Raw genomic sequence first — 15930 nt, forward strand, 5'->3', positions numbered from 1 at the left:
CTCTTGCTTGATTCCTTGCATAAGGGCTGGTCTAGCTGAGCCGAGTGTTGAAACTAGGTCTTTAGGGGGGAGCTAGGGCAGCAGAGTGGGCTTAATTCCTGTTGCTTTCCGGTGGCCTCTGTCCCTAGGTGAGAAGAACTCTCCGAATCCGTTCCAATGGGACCTCATTGGGAAGAACCTGGTTGCCATGGCGGCAGAAGGGGTGGTGTACTTCCTCCTGACCCTCCTCATCCAGCGCCACTTCTTCTTCACCCGATGGTACATCCATGCCGCTGCCATGAGGGTGCCAATGCCCGGGGACTTGGCTCTACATCCACATGGCCGTCTTTCTCCCCATGAGCCCCACACCATGATGTGTTTATGTGCCCAAAGCCTGGCTTGCTCTGAATAACACAAGAAGAAGAAAAACATTAAAATCGGCACAAAAGAATTTGTGATGACTCTAAACTTTAAAGTATTTAAAATATAATGTTATTGGTTTCAATCACTAATATTTATTCCCTCATTTAATGAGCAGATACTCATTTGAAATCGGATGATAGCATAGCAGAGCATAATGGTTAAGGGGTATTCAAAGTGCCGCTGTATGCAGGCAATACACAAGGGAGGCCCCTTTGCTAATTAAAGATGTGAGAGGAGGGCCAGGGCCGGGGAGGAAGGGAGTAATATGGGGTGATATGAGCTGAGTGCAGCCAGCATCAATGTGGAGAGGAGTGACAGCGCTCCCGGCCAGGAGAGGTGGCTGCCAAGCGTGCCCCAGCCCAGCCATTCTTCCCCAGGCTCCGGCTCCAGACCCTGCCTCATCCTGACGTGGGCACTCAGGTTTCCAGAAGGCAGCCCCGAGGACCCAGGGCTGACTCGGCCTGAGCACTTGCCCTCTCTGTCTAGTGCCTCTTATGTTGGGAGTCCTTTTGCGAATTCAAGTCTTAGGGGATAGAGAGCCAAGCTGGGGGCAGAAAAGGGGGAAGAGGCAGGAAGAAGGGGACGGTGCTGAGGATGCTGTGCACCGGCCCAGTCCTGTCCCCTCTCCTTCCTTTAGGATTGCCGTGCCCACAAAGGAGCCCATCGTGGGTGAAGATGATGATGTGGCTGAAGAACGACAAAGAATTATTAGTGGGGGAAATAAAAATGATATCTTAAGTCTAAATGAACTAACCAAGGTAAGGAAGTAGGTGTGTGTTAGTTTGGAGGTGCCAGTTGGACCCCGAGATGGCACCACATTGTCATTTGCCTTCTGTAGAATACGTGATATGACTATGCAAGTGATTTGTTTTTCTTTTCTTTTCTTTTTTATCCTCACCCAAGGATATTTTTTTCATTGATTTTTAGAAAGAGTGGAAAGGAGGGGGAGAGACAGAGAGAGAGACAGAGAGAGAAATGTCAATGTGAGAGAGACACATCAATTGAGTGCCTCCTGCACATGCCCTGACCAGGGCGGAGATTGAGCCCACAATCCGGGCATGTGTCCTTGACCAGAATCGAACCTGGGACATTTCAGTCTCCAGGCCAGTGCTCTATCCACGGCGAAAAACTGGCTTAGGCTAGTGATTAATTTTTCTAATTTTTTGTGGTCTTGTCATCTTTGTGTTTAACTAGTCTTCCAAGAACATAGAATTCCATTGAATTTTCCATAGTATTAATATTGGATACTGATGCAGGGCCTCAGCCAGAGCCTCACTAAGCTGTCTCTGGTCAATTTCTGCACAGGCTCAATTTCAGGATTCCTAGAGCTCACAGCTCCTCTCTGAATGCCCTTGTTAATCTGTAACCTCTTCGTGTTGGTAGTTTTTGCCTAAGCTAGTCTTTGCTCTGTCTTGTCTTCCTTGCTCTAACCCTCTCTCAGTCCTCAGTCCAGTTTCTCTGATCTTGCAGATTTATTCAGGCACCTCCAGCCCCGCGGTGGACAGGCTGTGTGTGGGAGTCCGTCCTGGAGAGGTGGGTACTCCGCAGGTCACCCCGGAAAGGGCTTTGGGAATCAGCTCCTGTGCACACCTCCCCTCCCCACCAAAGCTGAGCTATCGGGTAAACATAAAGCACAAGTCACCATAGGTCATTTTAAATTTTCTAGTAGCCACATGAAAAAGGTGAAAACAGGTGAAATTTATCTTAATTACTTATTTTATCCAATATATCTGAAATATTATCACTTCAACATATGATTCATATGAAGTATTTTATGTCCTTTTGTTTTGTTCTAGGTCTTCAGAATCTCTGTCTTTTATACTTACAGCACATACCAATTCAGACGAGAAGCGGTTTTAGGGCTCAGTAGCTACTTTAGAGAAGGAAAAATCCTCTTTCCTACTACCTTCCGAGGTTCTCAGGCTCCATAAATTGCTCTGACAAAGGACAGACTAACAACAGAAAGACAAAGCGAGGTTTGTTAGCATGTGCATCACATGTACATGAGGAAACAAAAGATGCCAACGGTTGGTTAGAACGTAGGCCTATCTAGCACCTTAGCAAAGGAACAATACAGTTTTAGAGAAGTGACAAGACAAAAGACAGGGACTTTGAGTTTCCAGGGTAGCAGATTGTAGGGAGGCAAATGTATGGGGAACTAACGGCAAGTAATGGCTAGTTAGTAAAATGTGTTATGTGGATTCCTCTGGTGCCATCTCTAGCCTGGTAAGGGTCTAAAGTTGTCTTCAGTGATTAACTTGTCTTTACTGGTAGAGAGCAGAGGGAACACACCTTGTAAATTTGTGTCCTACTTTTAGGCAAATAGGAGGAGGGCAGAAAGCTCTTCTTATCTCTGCTTCTCTTCAATTGCCTTCAGCTCAAACTCATCCTAATGCCAAAGAGGCATATTTGAGGGAGCATATTTACTACTCTGCACCACATGGAGCTAGTGGCTTCCTAATGGAAGCACAGGTCTAAAGTGGCCCCCAACACCCCCCCGCACACACACACACACACACCTCCCCATGCACTTTCCTCTAGGGCCTGATACTCCAGACCCTCTTGGGCTCTAGGGTGAGGCCAGTTGTGTGTGTTCCCCCTCAGTGCTTTGGCCTCCTGGGAGTGAATGGAGCTGGCAAAACAACCACTTTCAAGATGCTCACTGGGGACACCACAGTAACCTCAGGCGATGCTACCGTGGCAGGCAAGAGGTAAGTGTCCCACTCACCACGTCCCAGGGTATCACTCGTAGGTCCTGGGCCGTGTCCCTGTCCCAGCATAGGGAGGGTGAGCATCAGACCCTGTATCTGAGGGTGACTCTGAGAGCCTGAAAGATCTGTACAGAGGGGTGGACTTCCCAGTGACCACAGTCCAAAACGTCCAAAATATAGACCTTCTGGAAAATGGAATTGAATTGTGATTGTTAGGAGTTTCCTCTGTTGCATGGATTCTCAGAAAGTTCTGGATGCACTAAGTTAGGGATTTTTTTTTCTTTTTTGGTGTCATGAACTCCCTTGAGCATTTGAGGAACTCTTGCACCTACTTTCTATAAAAAGTACACCAGGTCCCTCCTTATCTACCTCCACATATTTTTTGCAAAGAGTTTTGGGGAATTTCCTAGGGCCCTAAAGCACATTTATAGCCCTACAGCACCCCTGAGCCCCAGGTTGAGAACCCTGGTATGCAGCATTCTTTCTCTGACCTTCTACATGGGGTTGGGTTCAAGGGCCTTCCGGGGCCTTATTCTGCATGGGCTATTTCTGTGCTGATGCTTGGTTTTGCCAGGCCAAGGAAACTTTATGAAGGAGAAACTGGCATGGACCCTTGAATTCTGGAGGTTGCCTTCTGTTCTTTGTAATAAGCTGTGAGTAAACAGACTGTGGACACAGGATGGAGAACAGGAGCTCACACCTGTTTGCCTCTCTCCAGCTGCTCCTTGAACAGCAGAGCTCACACACATTCGATGTGCCCAGAGGAACTCTAGGCCCTGGTTTAGAAGTGGAGTTAGGCCCTGCTCATGTCTGCCTAGTATTTGCCTGACTGAGGCCTCATCACCTAAGAGCCATCCTCAAATGGTCCAATGCCCACTGGGCAGGGAAGTCCTGAGCATGCTTCTCTGGTTCCCAGGCCTTCCCTGGTCATCCCTGTTGGGTCCAGAGCAAAGGGACTGGCAGGGGTGGAGTGAGACCATGGCTGGGCCTATCTCATCTGCAGATCCAGCTTAGCTTACAATCAAGCAAGTGACTTCACAATGGTAACAAAAGGAGTGCTGGTGGGAGGCAGTGTGTGGATGACAGGAGGATGTAATGGGATTTGCCATAAGACTTCAAGTTGTAGTCCAAATGGGATATAGTCTAATGCTCAGAAGTTAAATCCAAGATGAAAGCTAGAAAGAAACTATAGGTTTAAGACACAGGATTGGAGTTGTCTGGTTTGGAAGCTCCAAGTACACTTCTTGCTTCCCTGGGTGGTTTTAATTGGCGCAGCCATACCTGGAATTATTTTTTTGTCACAGTGGGAGACTGTCATAGTGAATGACTTCTCTCTGCCCCATGCTATTGCACCCATCCTTTATTCATGGACCCTAAGCTATAAGGGAAAGGGGGGAGAGAGTAAACCAGACTAAGGACAGTTTGTGTTTCATCAAGGCAATGTATTTTCTAGTGAGGGAGAATATATCAGTAACTCAATTCACTTCATCTCTTCTCCCTGCCAGCCTCTTGCTTGAGGAGGGGATGGGGGGGGGGGGGGGGAGGGCCGTGATCCATTTGGTTCCTCTTTCATTGACTGTATCTCTGCCAATAAATACAGATGGAGAAATTTACTTTCATTGGGAAGCATGTATCTTCTCTAGCTACTTCCCAAATGTCTGAAAGGGATCAAAAATCACTGTTCGATTTCTGAAACCTGATCTTCCTTTTGTTTTTAAACTAATATAGGAAGTGATCCAATCCAAAACCAAAGCTAATTTGGGTAACAGGTATTCAGTTTATCCTAGACAGGGAAACTGGAGGATCTGGCTGGATTCAAAGCTCAGAACTCCTGAAGTTCATGAGTTTCTAGCCAAGGGCCCTGCTTTGATTCCTCAGTGGTGTGCTCGGTTCTGAAGCCAATGGGAGAAGGGAAAAGGCAGCTCCTTACTCTGTTGGCAGAGCTCCTCCAGCCCCAGCTCTCGGTTCACCCCCTCTCTGAAGGAAACTTGCTAATTGCTTTTTCTTGTTGCAGTATTTTAACCAATATTTCTGAAGTCCATCAAAGTATGGGCTACTGTCCTCAGTTTGATGCAATTGATGACCTGCTCACAGGGCGAGAACACCTTTACCTTTATGCCCGGCTTCGAGGTGTACCAGCAGAGGAAATTGAGAGGGTAAACAATGGTTTGTTGTGGCAACTTAGGAATTTGGTAAACCATATAAGGCTATCTCATAAGAGTGCAGTTATTTAGAGGTGAGAAAGCTGTAGAATGCTATCCATTCAACAAATGCTTACTGAGTGTCTACTATGTGCCAAGTACTGTTCTAGAAGAGGGGTATAACAATGAACAAAGCAGACAAAAACATCCCTGCCCTCATATCTCACAAAACAATGTATGTATTTGTCCTTTTACCCAGAGTCTCACTTCTGGGAATTTACCCTGTAGGTATGCCTCCCCAAATACAGAATGCATATGCACAAAGTTATTATTGCATTTTAGTTGGAAAACATTGGAAATTACCTAAATGTTCAGGAATAAGATGTTGGTTGAATAACTTGTAGTCTATACATACCATAAAGTCTTATGCAACTGAAAGAAAGGAAGGAAGGAAGGAAGGAAGGAAGGAAGGAAGGAAGGAAGGAAGGAAGGAAGAAAGAAAGAAAGAAAGAAAGAAAGAAAGAAAGAAAGAAAGAAAGAAAGAAAGAAAGAAAGAAAGAATCTCTGTGAACTGGTATGCAGTTATTTCCAAGAGATATTTTCAAGTTAAAAAAAAGCAAAGTGCAAAAAAGTACATGTAAAATGCTTCTTATGTAAGAAACTAGGAAAAAAATAAGAAAGTATACATATGTCTGTTTATCTTTACAAATAGAAAGGATAAACCAGAAAACAATCAATTTCATCATTGACAAGAGGGAAATGGGTAAAAGGGAAATGGGAGGGAATGTCACTTCTCTGAGTATATATCCTTGTATAGTTGTGACTTTTGGAAGCATGTTAATAATATTCTACATATTCAAAAAATAAAACTAAATAAGAATGGAAAGGGGGTAAAATGAAAACAAAAGGAAAATCCTAACTCTGAAAGCAAACTGAAGCAAATTAATCCAATTTTATTTCAAGATAAATATTATTTGCAGGAGGGGAAGGGAAAGAACTAATACAAGTAGCTGATGCTGCTGTACTTGACTATTTATCCTCAGTCTTAAGTGGAGCAGAGGGGGAAAACTACAAACAAATTCTGAGCTCTTTTCAGTCTATTTTTTATAGAAGGATGAGCAAAGCCGTTCTGAAACAACTTAAATGTGATTTAGGGTTAAGTAAATGAATAAATGTGCTAATGTTGTTGGGAGCCAGAGTTCTCACTGTGGAAGAAGGGACATACAAATATGGAAAAGGGGAAGGCAAAAAGTTACCCTTTGGAGATGGATTAGAATTGGAGATATTACTGTAAACTCAAGAAATATTTATATACACAAGTTTGTGCATATATGCATAATGTGTTCCTGTATATTGCACATATGCATGTATATGTATATGCATATATGTGTGTATGTTTGTGTACGTGTAACTGAAAGGGCTAAGAAGGAAAAATATCCCAGTAGCAATGGGCTCACTTAGTGCCCAAGTTTTGGTATCTAATACCATCCCCACTGAAAGAAACTGTGACTCTTTAAACAAATGACAAATTCCAGGTCTGGAACAGCATAGGTATTGAATGAGCCTGGAAAATCTTATGCCAGGAGTAAAGAAGAGCTTAAGAAAACACAATAGATGCATGTCACAGTTCACAGGAGCCATCTTAAAGGGGCTCCCAATGGCAGGGTATGGGACGATTTAGACATCGCAATAACTGAATACTATAATAAATTATAAAACACTGAGGTGGGGGATAGGAATTCGTAAGTCAATGCTATTAAATAGATAAATAAATAAACAGGAGATAGTGGAGGGTTCTTGCATACAGTGAAATACCAATAGACAACTGGAGGAAGTTATGGAATTAAAAAATCATTTTGCAATGATTATAGTAAGTATTGGATTACACAAGAATTATCAATGGTTGCTAAATATAGGGGACTTTTTTTTTAATAAGAAGCAAGATATTTGTACAATTTTAAAAAATATCTTCCATAGATTGCTTATTGGTTGAGAGGGGGAAGCATAATCACTTTCAATGGAGGAATTAGGCAACACCTTAACTGGGTGATCAAAATTAATATTACTGGAGAGGAAGATGGATAGCTCATGCCAGATACAATATCGTGAGAAGGACACAATTTCACTTACATAATATTCTGATTGGGAATGTATAAACCGACTTACCATGAGGAAACATCAGATAAACTCTAGAGGAACATTCTATTTTTAAAAAATACAGGGGCTGTAATCTTCAAAATAATCAGTCATAAAGAACAAAGAGCCCTAACCGGTTTGGCTCAGTGGATAGAGCGTTGGACTGAAAAGTCCCAGGTTTGATTCCGGTCAAGGGCATGTACCTTGGTTGCGGGCACATCCCCAGTAGGGGGTGTGCAGGAGGCAGCTGATCGATGTTTTTCTCTCATCGATGTTTAAAACTCTCTATCCCTCTCTCTTCCTCTCTGTAAAAAAATCAATAAAATATATATATTTTTTAAAAATAACAAAGAAAGACTATGGAAATGTTCCTGCTCACAGGAGGCTAAGTAGACACAATGGACACTAGACCGCACCTTGCACTGGAGAGAAAATAATGCTGTGAAGGGTATTGTTGGGCCCATTGATAAAACTGAACTATGAACAGAAGATTAGATAATAGGATAGTAACAATGCTAAGTTTACTGACATGTGAAACTATATTGTGGTTATGCATGAGAATAATATTATTCTTAGAAAATAGACTCTGAAATATTCAGGAGTGAAGGGCCAAGATGTATGTTTGAGTCTGAGAAAAGTGTGTGTGTGTGTGTGTGTGTGTGTGTGTGTGTGTGTGTGTGTGTGTATAAGAGAGAGTAAAGGGTTTATGAGTGTTCTTTGTACTATTCTCATTTTTACACTTTCCTGTAAGTTTGAAAGGATTCCAAATAAAAAGTTAAAAATGGAGCTACATTCTAGCGGGAGGGACAGATAACAATAGATGATAAGTAAATAAAATATACAGCATATTTGTGAATGAAAAACCCATTGCTCCTATAGTGGGGGCAATAAGCGGTAACTCTCCACACCCATAAAGCAGGCAAGAATTGTTGCTGGCAGGTTGGCACACTGAGGTAGGGGGCCCAGGGAAAACCTCACAGAGGACGTGAACGCTGAGTGGAGACATGAGCAGCTGAGAGAGGGGCCACATGGATATCTGGGGGAAGAACATTCCAGGCAGAGGTACAACTGCACAGGCAGAAGCATTGTGGGCTTCTCTCCACTGACTTCTCTGGTTTCACTCCCGTGCACATGTTATTCTCCATCACACACCTGCTATTCTCCATCATAGTTCCCTGTAGAGTTCCCTCAAAGCACTGTTATAATCTGTCACTATTCTGTTTATTTTGATTGTCTGTTGCACCACCCCCATCCGTGAGTACAAGATCAGTGGCTATGTTTACCATTACCCTCCAGTGCCTAGAACAGAGCCTGGTTCATAGGGGGTGCTCAATAAGTATATATTTGGTGCATAAGACCTCAAGCGTGACCCTGTGTAGGGATGGAATCAATGAGACCCATCACTCTTAAACAGACACTAGGGCTCTTCCTCTTTCCCTCCTAGCCATAGTTTGGGACACTGGGTGCTGCTATTTGTAAGGCTGAAGCCCATTTCTCAGGGGGCTGCACCCAGTGGGTGCTGAGCTGACCAAGCTGAATCTAAGGCACAGAGTGGAAAGAAGACACCTGGTCCTTAAAGCATGTGCCAGAGAACATGAGCCAGCAGGTGGCTCTGTCGTGCTAGATATGTGAGATCTGGGAGCCCAAGGCTTTGAATTGGTGGAGGTCTGAGATGTTTGCTTGTCTTCCTCTTCCCTAGGTGGCAAACTGGAGTATTCAGAGCCTGGGCCTGTCTCTCTATGGGGACCGCCTGGCCGGCACCTACAGTGGGGGCAATAAGCGGAAACTCTCCACAGCCATTGCCCTGATCGGCTGCCCACCGCTGGTGCTGCTGGTGAGGGGCCCGTGACCTGTGGGGATAGGCGGACCCAAGGGTGGGAACCGAGTGATGCCTGACTGTGATTGGGTCAGCAGATTTAGAAAATGCAGTGGTCTGTTTTTGTCTGGACTGTTCATTTTGAACAAACCAGCTCAGTGTTTGGTGCATAGCACTTGGGGAAACGTTCCCACTCTGAGCTCCTGGGAAGTCTCTTGTGGGGCCACAGGCTCACAGCAGGATGTTCAGCCCCTTGTGGGGTGTGGGCATCTGCTCAGAAAGGGCTACTGCCGGGGAAGGTCTGCTTGGGGCTTGGACAGGAGCAGGAGCCTGACCAGAGGCTCGGGTGGCTTTCACTCGGAGCTGGAGGCCCCGTGCTCATAAGATCTGGGGTTTCTGAGGCCATGGGTTTCAGAACTTGGAGGAAACCAGAAAAGTCCCCTAAGCTATCTCCTTGCCACCTTGCAAAGATGTGTAAGGTTTGGGGGTTTGTCATTTGCTTGTTTGTTTTTAAGGTAATTCTCCTTTGCCTTAATCAATTTTAACCCTTTCCTGCAAGGAAATGGGATAGAGGTGGGCACAATCTGTCCTTATTCTCCCAATCTGCCACCTGCCTTGTACACTCTGTGCCCAGGTACCCTGAGTCTCACCCCACTGGGGAGTGACTTGTGCATTGTCTGCCAGAGATAATGCTCAGAGGAAGCCGACCATGGAGGGTGCAGTAAGCCAGGCCCCTGCCCTCTGCCTCCCCACAGGATGAGCCCACCACAGGCATGGACCCTCAGGCACGCCGCATGCTGTGGAACACCATCATGAGCATCATCAGAGAAGGGAGGGCTGTGGTCCTCACGTCCCACAGGCAAGGGATTAGCAGGGGCTGGGGTGGAGCAGGCAGGTGGCTGGGAGTCTGCCACCCCTCACTCCTCTCTCCGACCCCGCAGCATGGAAGAATGTGAGGCCCTGTGTACCCGGCTGGCCATCATGGTGAAAGGCACCTTTCAGTGTCTGGGTACCATTCAGCACCTCAAGTACAAGTAAGGAGATGGCGAGGCAGAGGGCTCCTTTGTTACCTTCATTAGGGGTGTGTGTGTGGGGGGGGTGACTAGGCCCTGTGCTTTCTACCTACACTTGGGAGGGTCCTGCCCCCTCACCACCAGCAGAGGCCAGTGTATCCAGGACTCATTCTGCATCAGCAAATAGAGAAAGCCATTGTGCTGAAAGAAACTCTCTCTACTGGGCTAAGTGTCTTTGGCTGAAGGCTCCCGAGTCTCTAGATGGAACCTTCTGATTGGGGCGGGAGTATATCTTGGCTGGGAGGAGGGAGAGTCATTACCACTACCTCATTATTCTACCACTTGTCCCAACAAATCCAGGACCAACGGCCTATTCAATAAGAACCCACAACCAACTTAGGAATGGTTAGGAGACTAAACAGCCCAAGAATTACCTTTCCTTTCTGGAATGTCATATACTTTTAGGTTTGAGACATGACCATGTATCATACAACAAACCAGGAATGCCAGTAATCTTCAATATATTGTCCATGGTACATTGCTGTGACTAATGTAGTATTAATAATGGTTTCTGCAAAGCTGATAATCAGTTAAAATAAAATTATGCCAATAATGCCATGCCATGCTCCCTTAGGTTCTGATATACATTATAAACTAGAAAGGGTTGATTTATAGTCATCACTTGTTTGTTTAGCAAATGCTTTCTGAGATCCTGGAATATAAAAGTCACCGTGCCGGTTGGTGAAGGAACAGCACATAACCCACCTTATCTAAGCCGAGATGACCCCTAGGAGTGTGTGGCACGGTACCCATCATTCCTACCTGATCAGGGCAGGTTGATGGTTGAGAGAAAGGCTAGTAGATTAGCTGCATTTGCATATTTGAGCCATGATTTCTTGAGCAACTACAGCTTGGACACTGCACAGACATCTAGGGGGACTTCTGCATGTGAGGTCACCAGACCTGTGCTGGCAAGGTCCTGTGTCTGCTGCTGGAGACACGGCCGTTCCCTCCTCCTTTCCCCCCACTCTTCACGATCCCCATGGGAGAGCAGGTGAGAGGGACTCTTCCCCGTGTGGAGGGACAGTTTTCAGAGCAGGAAGGCAGAGGCACTTTATGTGGAGGGGAGGAACCCTTGGTCACAGAGGGAACACTGAAGGGAACTCTGTGGACCTTTCTTTATCCTCATTGGGTGACCTGGTGAGGGAGGAGGGAAGCACCTGGCCCTGGCAGCTCCATTGGTTTTGGAAGCTTCCACAGGGAAGTGCTTGCTTTCCAAGCCTTTGCTCCCACCTGGCCAGCCTCTTAAAGGGCCAGGCAGCCTTTCCACCACTGAATGAGCACTGGCCCCACGTGCCTTCATGGGCAGGTCCGTGATCTCTGCAGGGAGCTAAAACACCTTTGACTTCAGCAAGCATGTGAGAGGGAAAGGAGCAGGGAACATCCATGCCTCAGGAGTGGGACACAGGAAGCTCGACATAAGTCTGATGACCCACTGAGCCACAAACAGACATTTAATCTCTAAAACCTAGTATCAAACTATTTCTCCAGGAACTATCATGGGTCTTTTCCTCCTAGTTCTAAACATGCACAAAAGGTTTATAGGGTGACCTTTAATCCCCAATACTTTGGATGAGTCTATTCCTGATTTTGAGACTGCCTTCGACCCAACTACTAACGGGCCTGTACCACGCTGTGGGGGGCGTCCATAGGTTCGGAGATGGCTACATCGTCACAATGAAGATCAAATCTCCAAAGGACGACTTGCTTCCCGACCTGAACCCCGTTGAGCAATTCTTCCAGGGGAACTTCCCGGGCAGCGTGCAGAGGGAGAGGCACCACAACCTGCTCCAGTTCCAGGTCCCCTCCTCCTCCCTGGCCAGGATCTTCCGGCTGCTCATCTCCCACAAGGACAGCCTGCTCATCGAGGAGTACTCGGTCACACAGACCACGCTGGACCAGGCAAGTCCCCGAAGGGAGCCGGGTGCAGAGCAGGGCTATGCAAAGTCCCCACCGGACAGCCCAACCAGGGCTGGAATCCCCACCACAGGGAGGCAGGACATGCCTGAGGTTTAACCTCTGGGCATCTGTCCATTAGGGTAAAACTCAGTCTGTCAGAAATTGTTGTCTAACACTATTTTAGTCATCAGCAAATTTCATTGAGTTTGCTTCATCCTTCCCCCCTACACTATGACTTTATTTCAACCTTTCTCGTTTGTCATGGTACCATTTTTTTTCAAGTCAACTTTTTTGATGCTTAATTTACATATAATAAATGCACCCATTTAAGGTGTACAATTCGGTGAGTTTTGGTAAACATGTGTGCCATGTATCAAGTTTTTTCAATGTGATCTTTTTATTGTGGTAAAATACTAGTATACATAACATAATTACCTATTATAAGTGTATAATCCAGTAGCATTAAGTACATTCACGTTGTCCACATAATCACCATGCATCCCAAGAAATTGTTCATCTTCCCAAATTAACACTCTGTATCCATTAAACAACAGCCTCCACCCCTGCCACTTAATGCTGACTACTCCCACTGTTCTACTGAATGCTGACTACACTCATACCTCATCTAAATGGAATTAGGCAGCATTTTATCCCCTTTGTCTAGCTTATTGCACTTGACATAATGTCTTCAAGAATCATCCACGTTGTAGCATGTGTCAGAATATCCTTCTTTTAAAGGCTGAGTAATATTCTGTTGTATGTCTGTAGCATGTTTTATTTATCCATCTGGACATTTGAGTTTTTTCTGGGGTATTTTGTTGTTGCTGTGTGTTTATTTTAAGTAGACATCCTTAGAGACTGTGCAATAAAGCACTGACATCAGCAAGTCTCCAATAGCCTTTGAGGAGCTGGCTCAACAGCACCTTCTCAGCCCTAAGCAGAGGAAGGCATGAGCAGGAGTCATGGCCACACTGTGCATTGAATAAAGGACAGAGGGGAGATGAGATCAGATCCTGTTTTGTTTTTTGCTTTTAGTTTCTTCTTTAGAGGCTTAGAAGGATGCTGCACTTGGGATCTGCCTTGCCTTGTTACCCCACAGCCTTTGAATCCTCCCAGGGGCACTCCAATGGCTCAGCTCGGAATTCTAAGAAACAAGCCCTGTGCAGGGCACTGGTGGCCGGGCCCCTCAGGTGGGCCAGCCTCCCCTCCTGCAGCACACAAGCTGCTCCAGCAGGGCTGCGTATGGACTGGAAAAGAGAAAGCCCAGTGGGGGGTGGGGAGGTGGGTGGTGAGTGGAGGGTACCAATCTTCTCTTTTCTTGCTCATATACCTATTCTTGCTCTTTCCTTGCCTTCAGGTATTTGTGAACTTTGCTAAGCAGCACACTGAAACTTATGACCTCCCTTTGCACCCCCGAGCTGCTGGAGCCAGCGGACAAGCCAAGGTACCCGCCACTCTTTCCCAGCCCACTGCTTGGTCCACTGGGCCTGAGGGCCTCCAAGGCTCAGATGTGCCTCCTGCAGAGAGCCCCGCCCAACCACACACACTGCGTGTCTCCCTACCTCTCTCCCCCAGTTGTGTGCTAAAGGCCTTGCAATTGATAGTGATGTGGGTTCCTTTTATAGTCAGGAAACACTTTGGGTGGTGTGGAAGAGCATTTTTAAGAAGAATTTTCCCAATTACTTTCGCAGCAAAACATAATTTAGATTTTGGAAATTAGAAGCAGGGAAAATAGGAAAAAATATTAAAATGTCTTGATTGTTGGGATCCTTGACATCTATGTCTGGTCATGTGTTTGAGTCTCAAAGGAAAGGAATTAAGTAGCACTTCATTCGAATGGTGCTTAGAGTTGGTTAAAGTGAGCATTGTCTGTTTTAGGGAGAGAGCTCTTTGTTCTTTATAAAATTATAAAAGAAAGATGAGGAGGAAGAAGCAATCAATGGAAGGTATGTACTCTGGCCGGTGATAACTCATGGGATAGGTGCTTCCAGTTCTTGCCATGGCATCACATCCCAGCACGCCCACCCCTTTCCAGTTCCCAAAAGGGAGAGAGAGAGAGAAAGAGAGAGAGAGAGAGAGAGAGAGAGAGTCCTGGAAGAGGCACCAGGTGCCTTGGTTTAAGCCTGGGATGATAAGGGGACAAACTATCTCAGTCATTCTCTCTAGACTTACCTGGAGAGTAAATCAAATAAAATCAAAGCACTTTTCCAACCAGCAAAGATGTGCAAAACCTTATTTCCCATAAAATTCTCATTTCTCCCACCAGTTTCTAGTTACAAGGAAACCAAATACTGCCAATATTGGACATACTCCCTTCCAAGGCCATGCTTAGGATGAATGTCCCCTTCCTTTGCCTAGTAGAGACCTAATGGCTACTTGGCAAGGTTGACTTGGCCCCTGTCTCCCCAGAGGCCCAGGAATGTCTGAGCAAAGGTACCTGTCCAGGGAAAGTTAGCGTGACTAAGATTTTCCAGCCACTCTTTCTCATAGAACGGTCTTTAACCTGCTGTTTACAGTGTAGAAAACTAGTCTTTGAAAGCCATTTGCAGTATAAATCAATTTTATGGCTTAGAATATATTATTGGTTAGCAAAAGTATTGCCTAGAACTATCAATGTCTTCCCAACCCCCACCAGGCATATTCTCTCTTAAAGGGCTACTACCAAGCCATCTCTGGGCCAGGTGAGGGGAACTGAGGGTTTATGACTATAGCAATTCATGTCCAACCTGTCTTCCTGGCTTTTAAGACAGGAAGAGCCTGGTCACTTTCTAGGACTAAAAAGCAAACCTAAGACACCATGGCAGCCTTTGGAAACCACCCAGAGGTGGAACTTCCTCTGAGATGTGAGCATGTACCACCCAGAGGGTGTGAGCGTCATGACGTCTGCACCTTAAAGCCAGACAGACCTGAGGGGTCAGCTGGCCCACACTGTTCACAGACACGGAAACAGCACAGCCCTAACCTTGGGCATCGGACAGAATCACAGTGCCCTTGGCTGAGCTTCCTCCAACGATTAATTGATGGCTAGTTAACTTTTAAAATCTAAACGCTGTTGTACCATCTCTTCAGAAAGGCGAGATGACAAAAGTCTATCTGGTCTCTGTCCGCAGGTCTGACCTCCTCCCACACTGCCGTTCTCTGCAGCAGGAAAGGAGCGCTGGGCAGCGGGAAGTGCAGGAGCCTCTGCCACGTGGCCGCCCGAGCCGACCAGCCAGCCTCAGTAAGGCCTCGGCAGCAGGAACGAACACGTGGGCACACACAGATCCCCAAAGGGGCTTTCTCAGAGGGAAGCCGAATGGGACACCTGATGGTGAAAGTGACCCTCCTCAGCCACACCACAGAGGTAGAAGCCCACTGCATCCTCCTGGGAGCTTTGATCTGGACATCACTCTCACGTCAAGTGGATCTGCTTTTCTGTATGTGTATGTGCATCTGTTTTATTTTTAAGGAGAAAATAAAATGCAAACGTATTTATCACACACACTCTACGTTCACTGACCCCTGGTGTGCACCATCTGGCATGGTTTTAGGCATAATTTGGGCCGAGCAGCTTCCTGTCGTTGCGTGAGCTTCTGTGAGGGTCATTGCCGCAGGAGTGCCTGTCATGGCAGGATTCTCAAACTGGGGGGAAGTGAATGGACTCATCTTGATGTTCACACCAAGTCTGCTCTGTAGGGTTTGAAGGAAACACCCAGTGGCAATGCATGTGAGCATTAGCCATTGTTACCTGGGTATTATTTGAATCTCGGTTT

The 15930-nt window shown here is 46.0% G+C and overlaps 1 protein-coding gene across 11 annotated transcripts in view; it reads left to right on the forward strand.

Moving 5' to 3' along the window:
- The window catches only part of ABCA4 (ATP binding cassette subfamily A member 4), a 108279-nt gene extending 92655 nt beyond the window's left edge, over positions 1-15624 (forward strand). For 9 of the 11 annotated variants that reach the window (XM_079778077.1, XM_079778079.1, XM_079778073.1 and 6 more), the window contains 11 exons: positions 129-258; positions 1040-1160; positions 1873-1935; positions 3007-3113; positions 5128-5269; positions 9090-9224; positions 9962-10065; positions 10148-10240; positions 11932-12181; positions 13536-13622; positions 15289-15624. In XM_079778077.1, the coding sequence (XP_079634203.1) occupies positions 129-258; positions 1040-1160; positions 1873-1935; positions 3007-3113; positions 5128-5269; positions 9090-9224; positions 9962-10065; positions 10148-10240; positions 11932-12181; positions 13536-13622; positions 15289-15294 (1238 nt within the window). In that variant the 3' untranslated portion in view covers positions 15295-15624. Of the gene's footprint in view, positions 1-128; positions 259-1039; positions 1161-1872; positions 1936-3006; positions 3114-3687; positions 3767-5127; positions 5270-9089; positions 9225-9961; positions 10066-10147; positions 10241-11931; positions 12182-13535; positions 13623-15288 lie in introns of those variants that run through there. The other 2 variants (XM_079778083.1, XM_079778074.1) reach the window with 2 other exon arrangements.
- The last annotated feature ends 306 nt before the right edge of the window (positions 15625-15930 follow it).

Source organism: Cnephaeus nilssonii, assembly GCF_951640355.1.
Source record: "Cnephaeus nilssonii genome assembly, chromosome: 7".
Taxonomy (NCBI): domain Eukaryota; kingdom Metazoa; phylum Chordata; class Mammalia; order Chiroptera; family Vespertilionidae; genus Cnephaeus; species Cnephaeus nilssonii.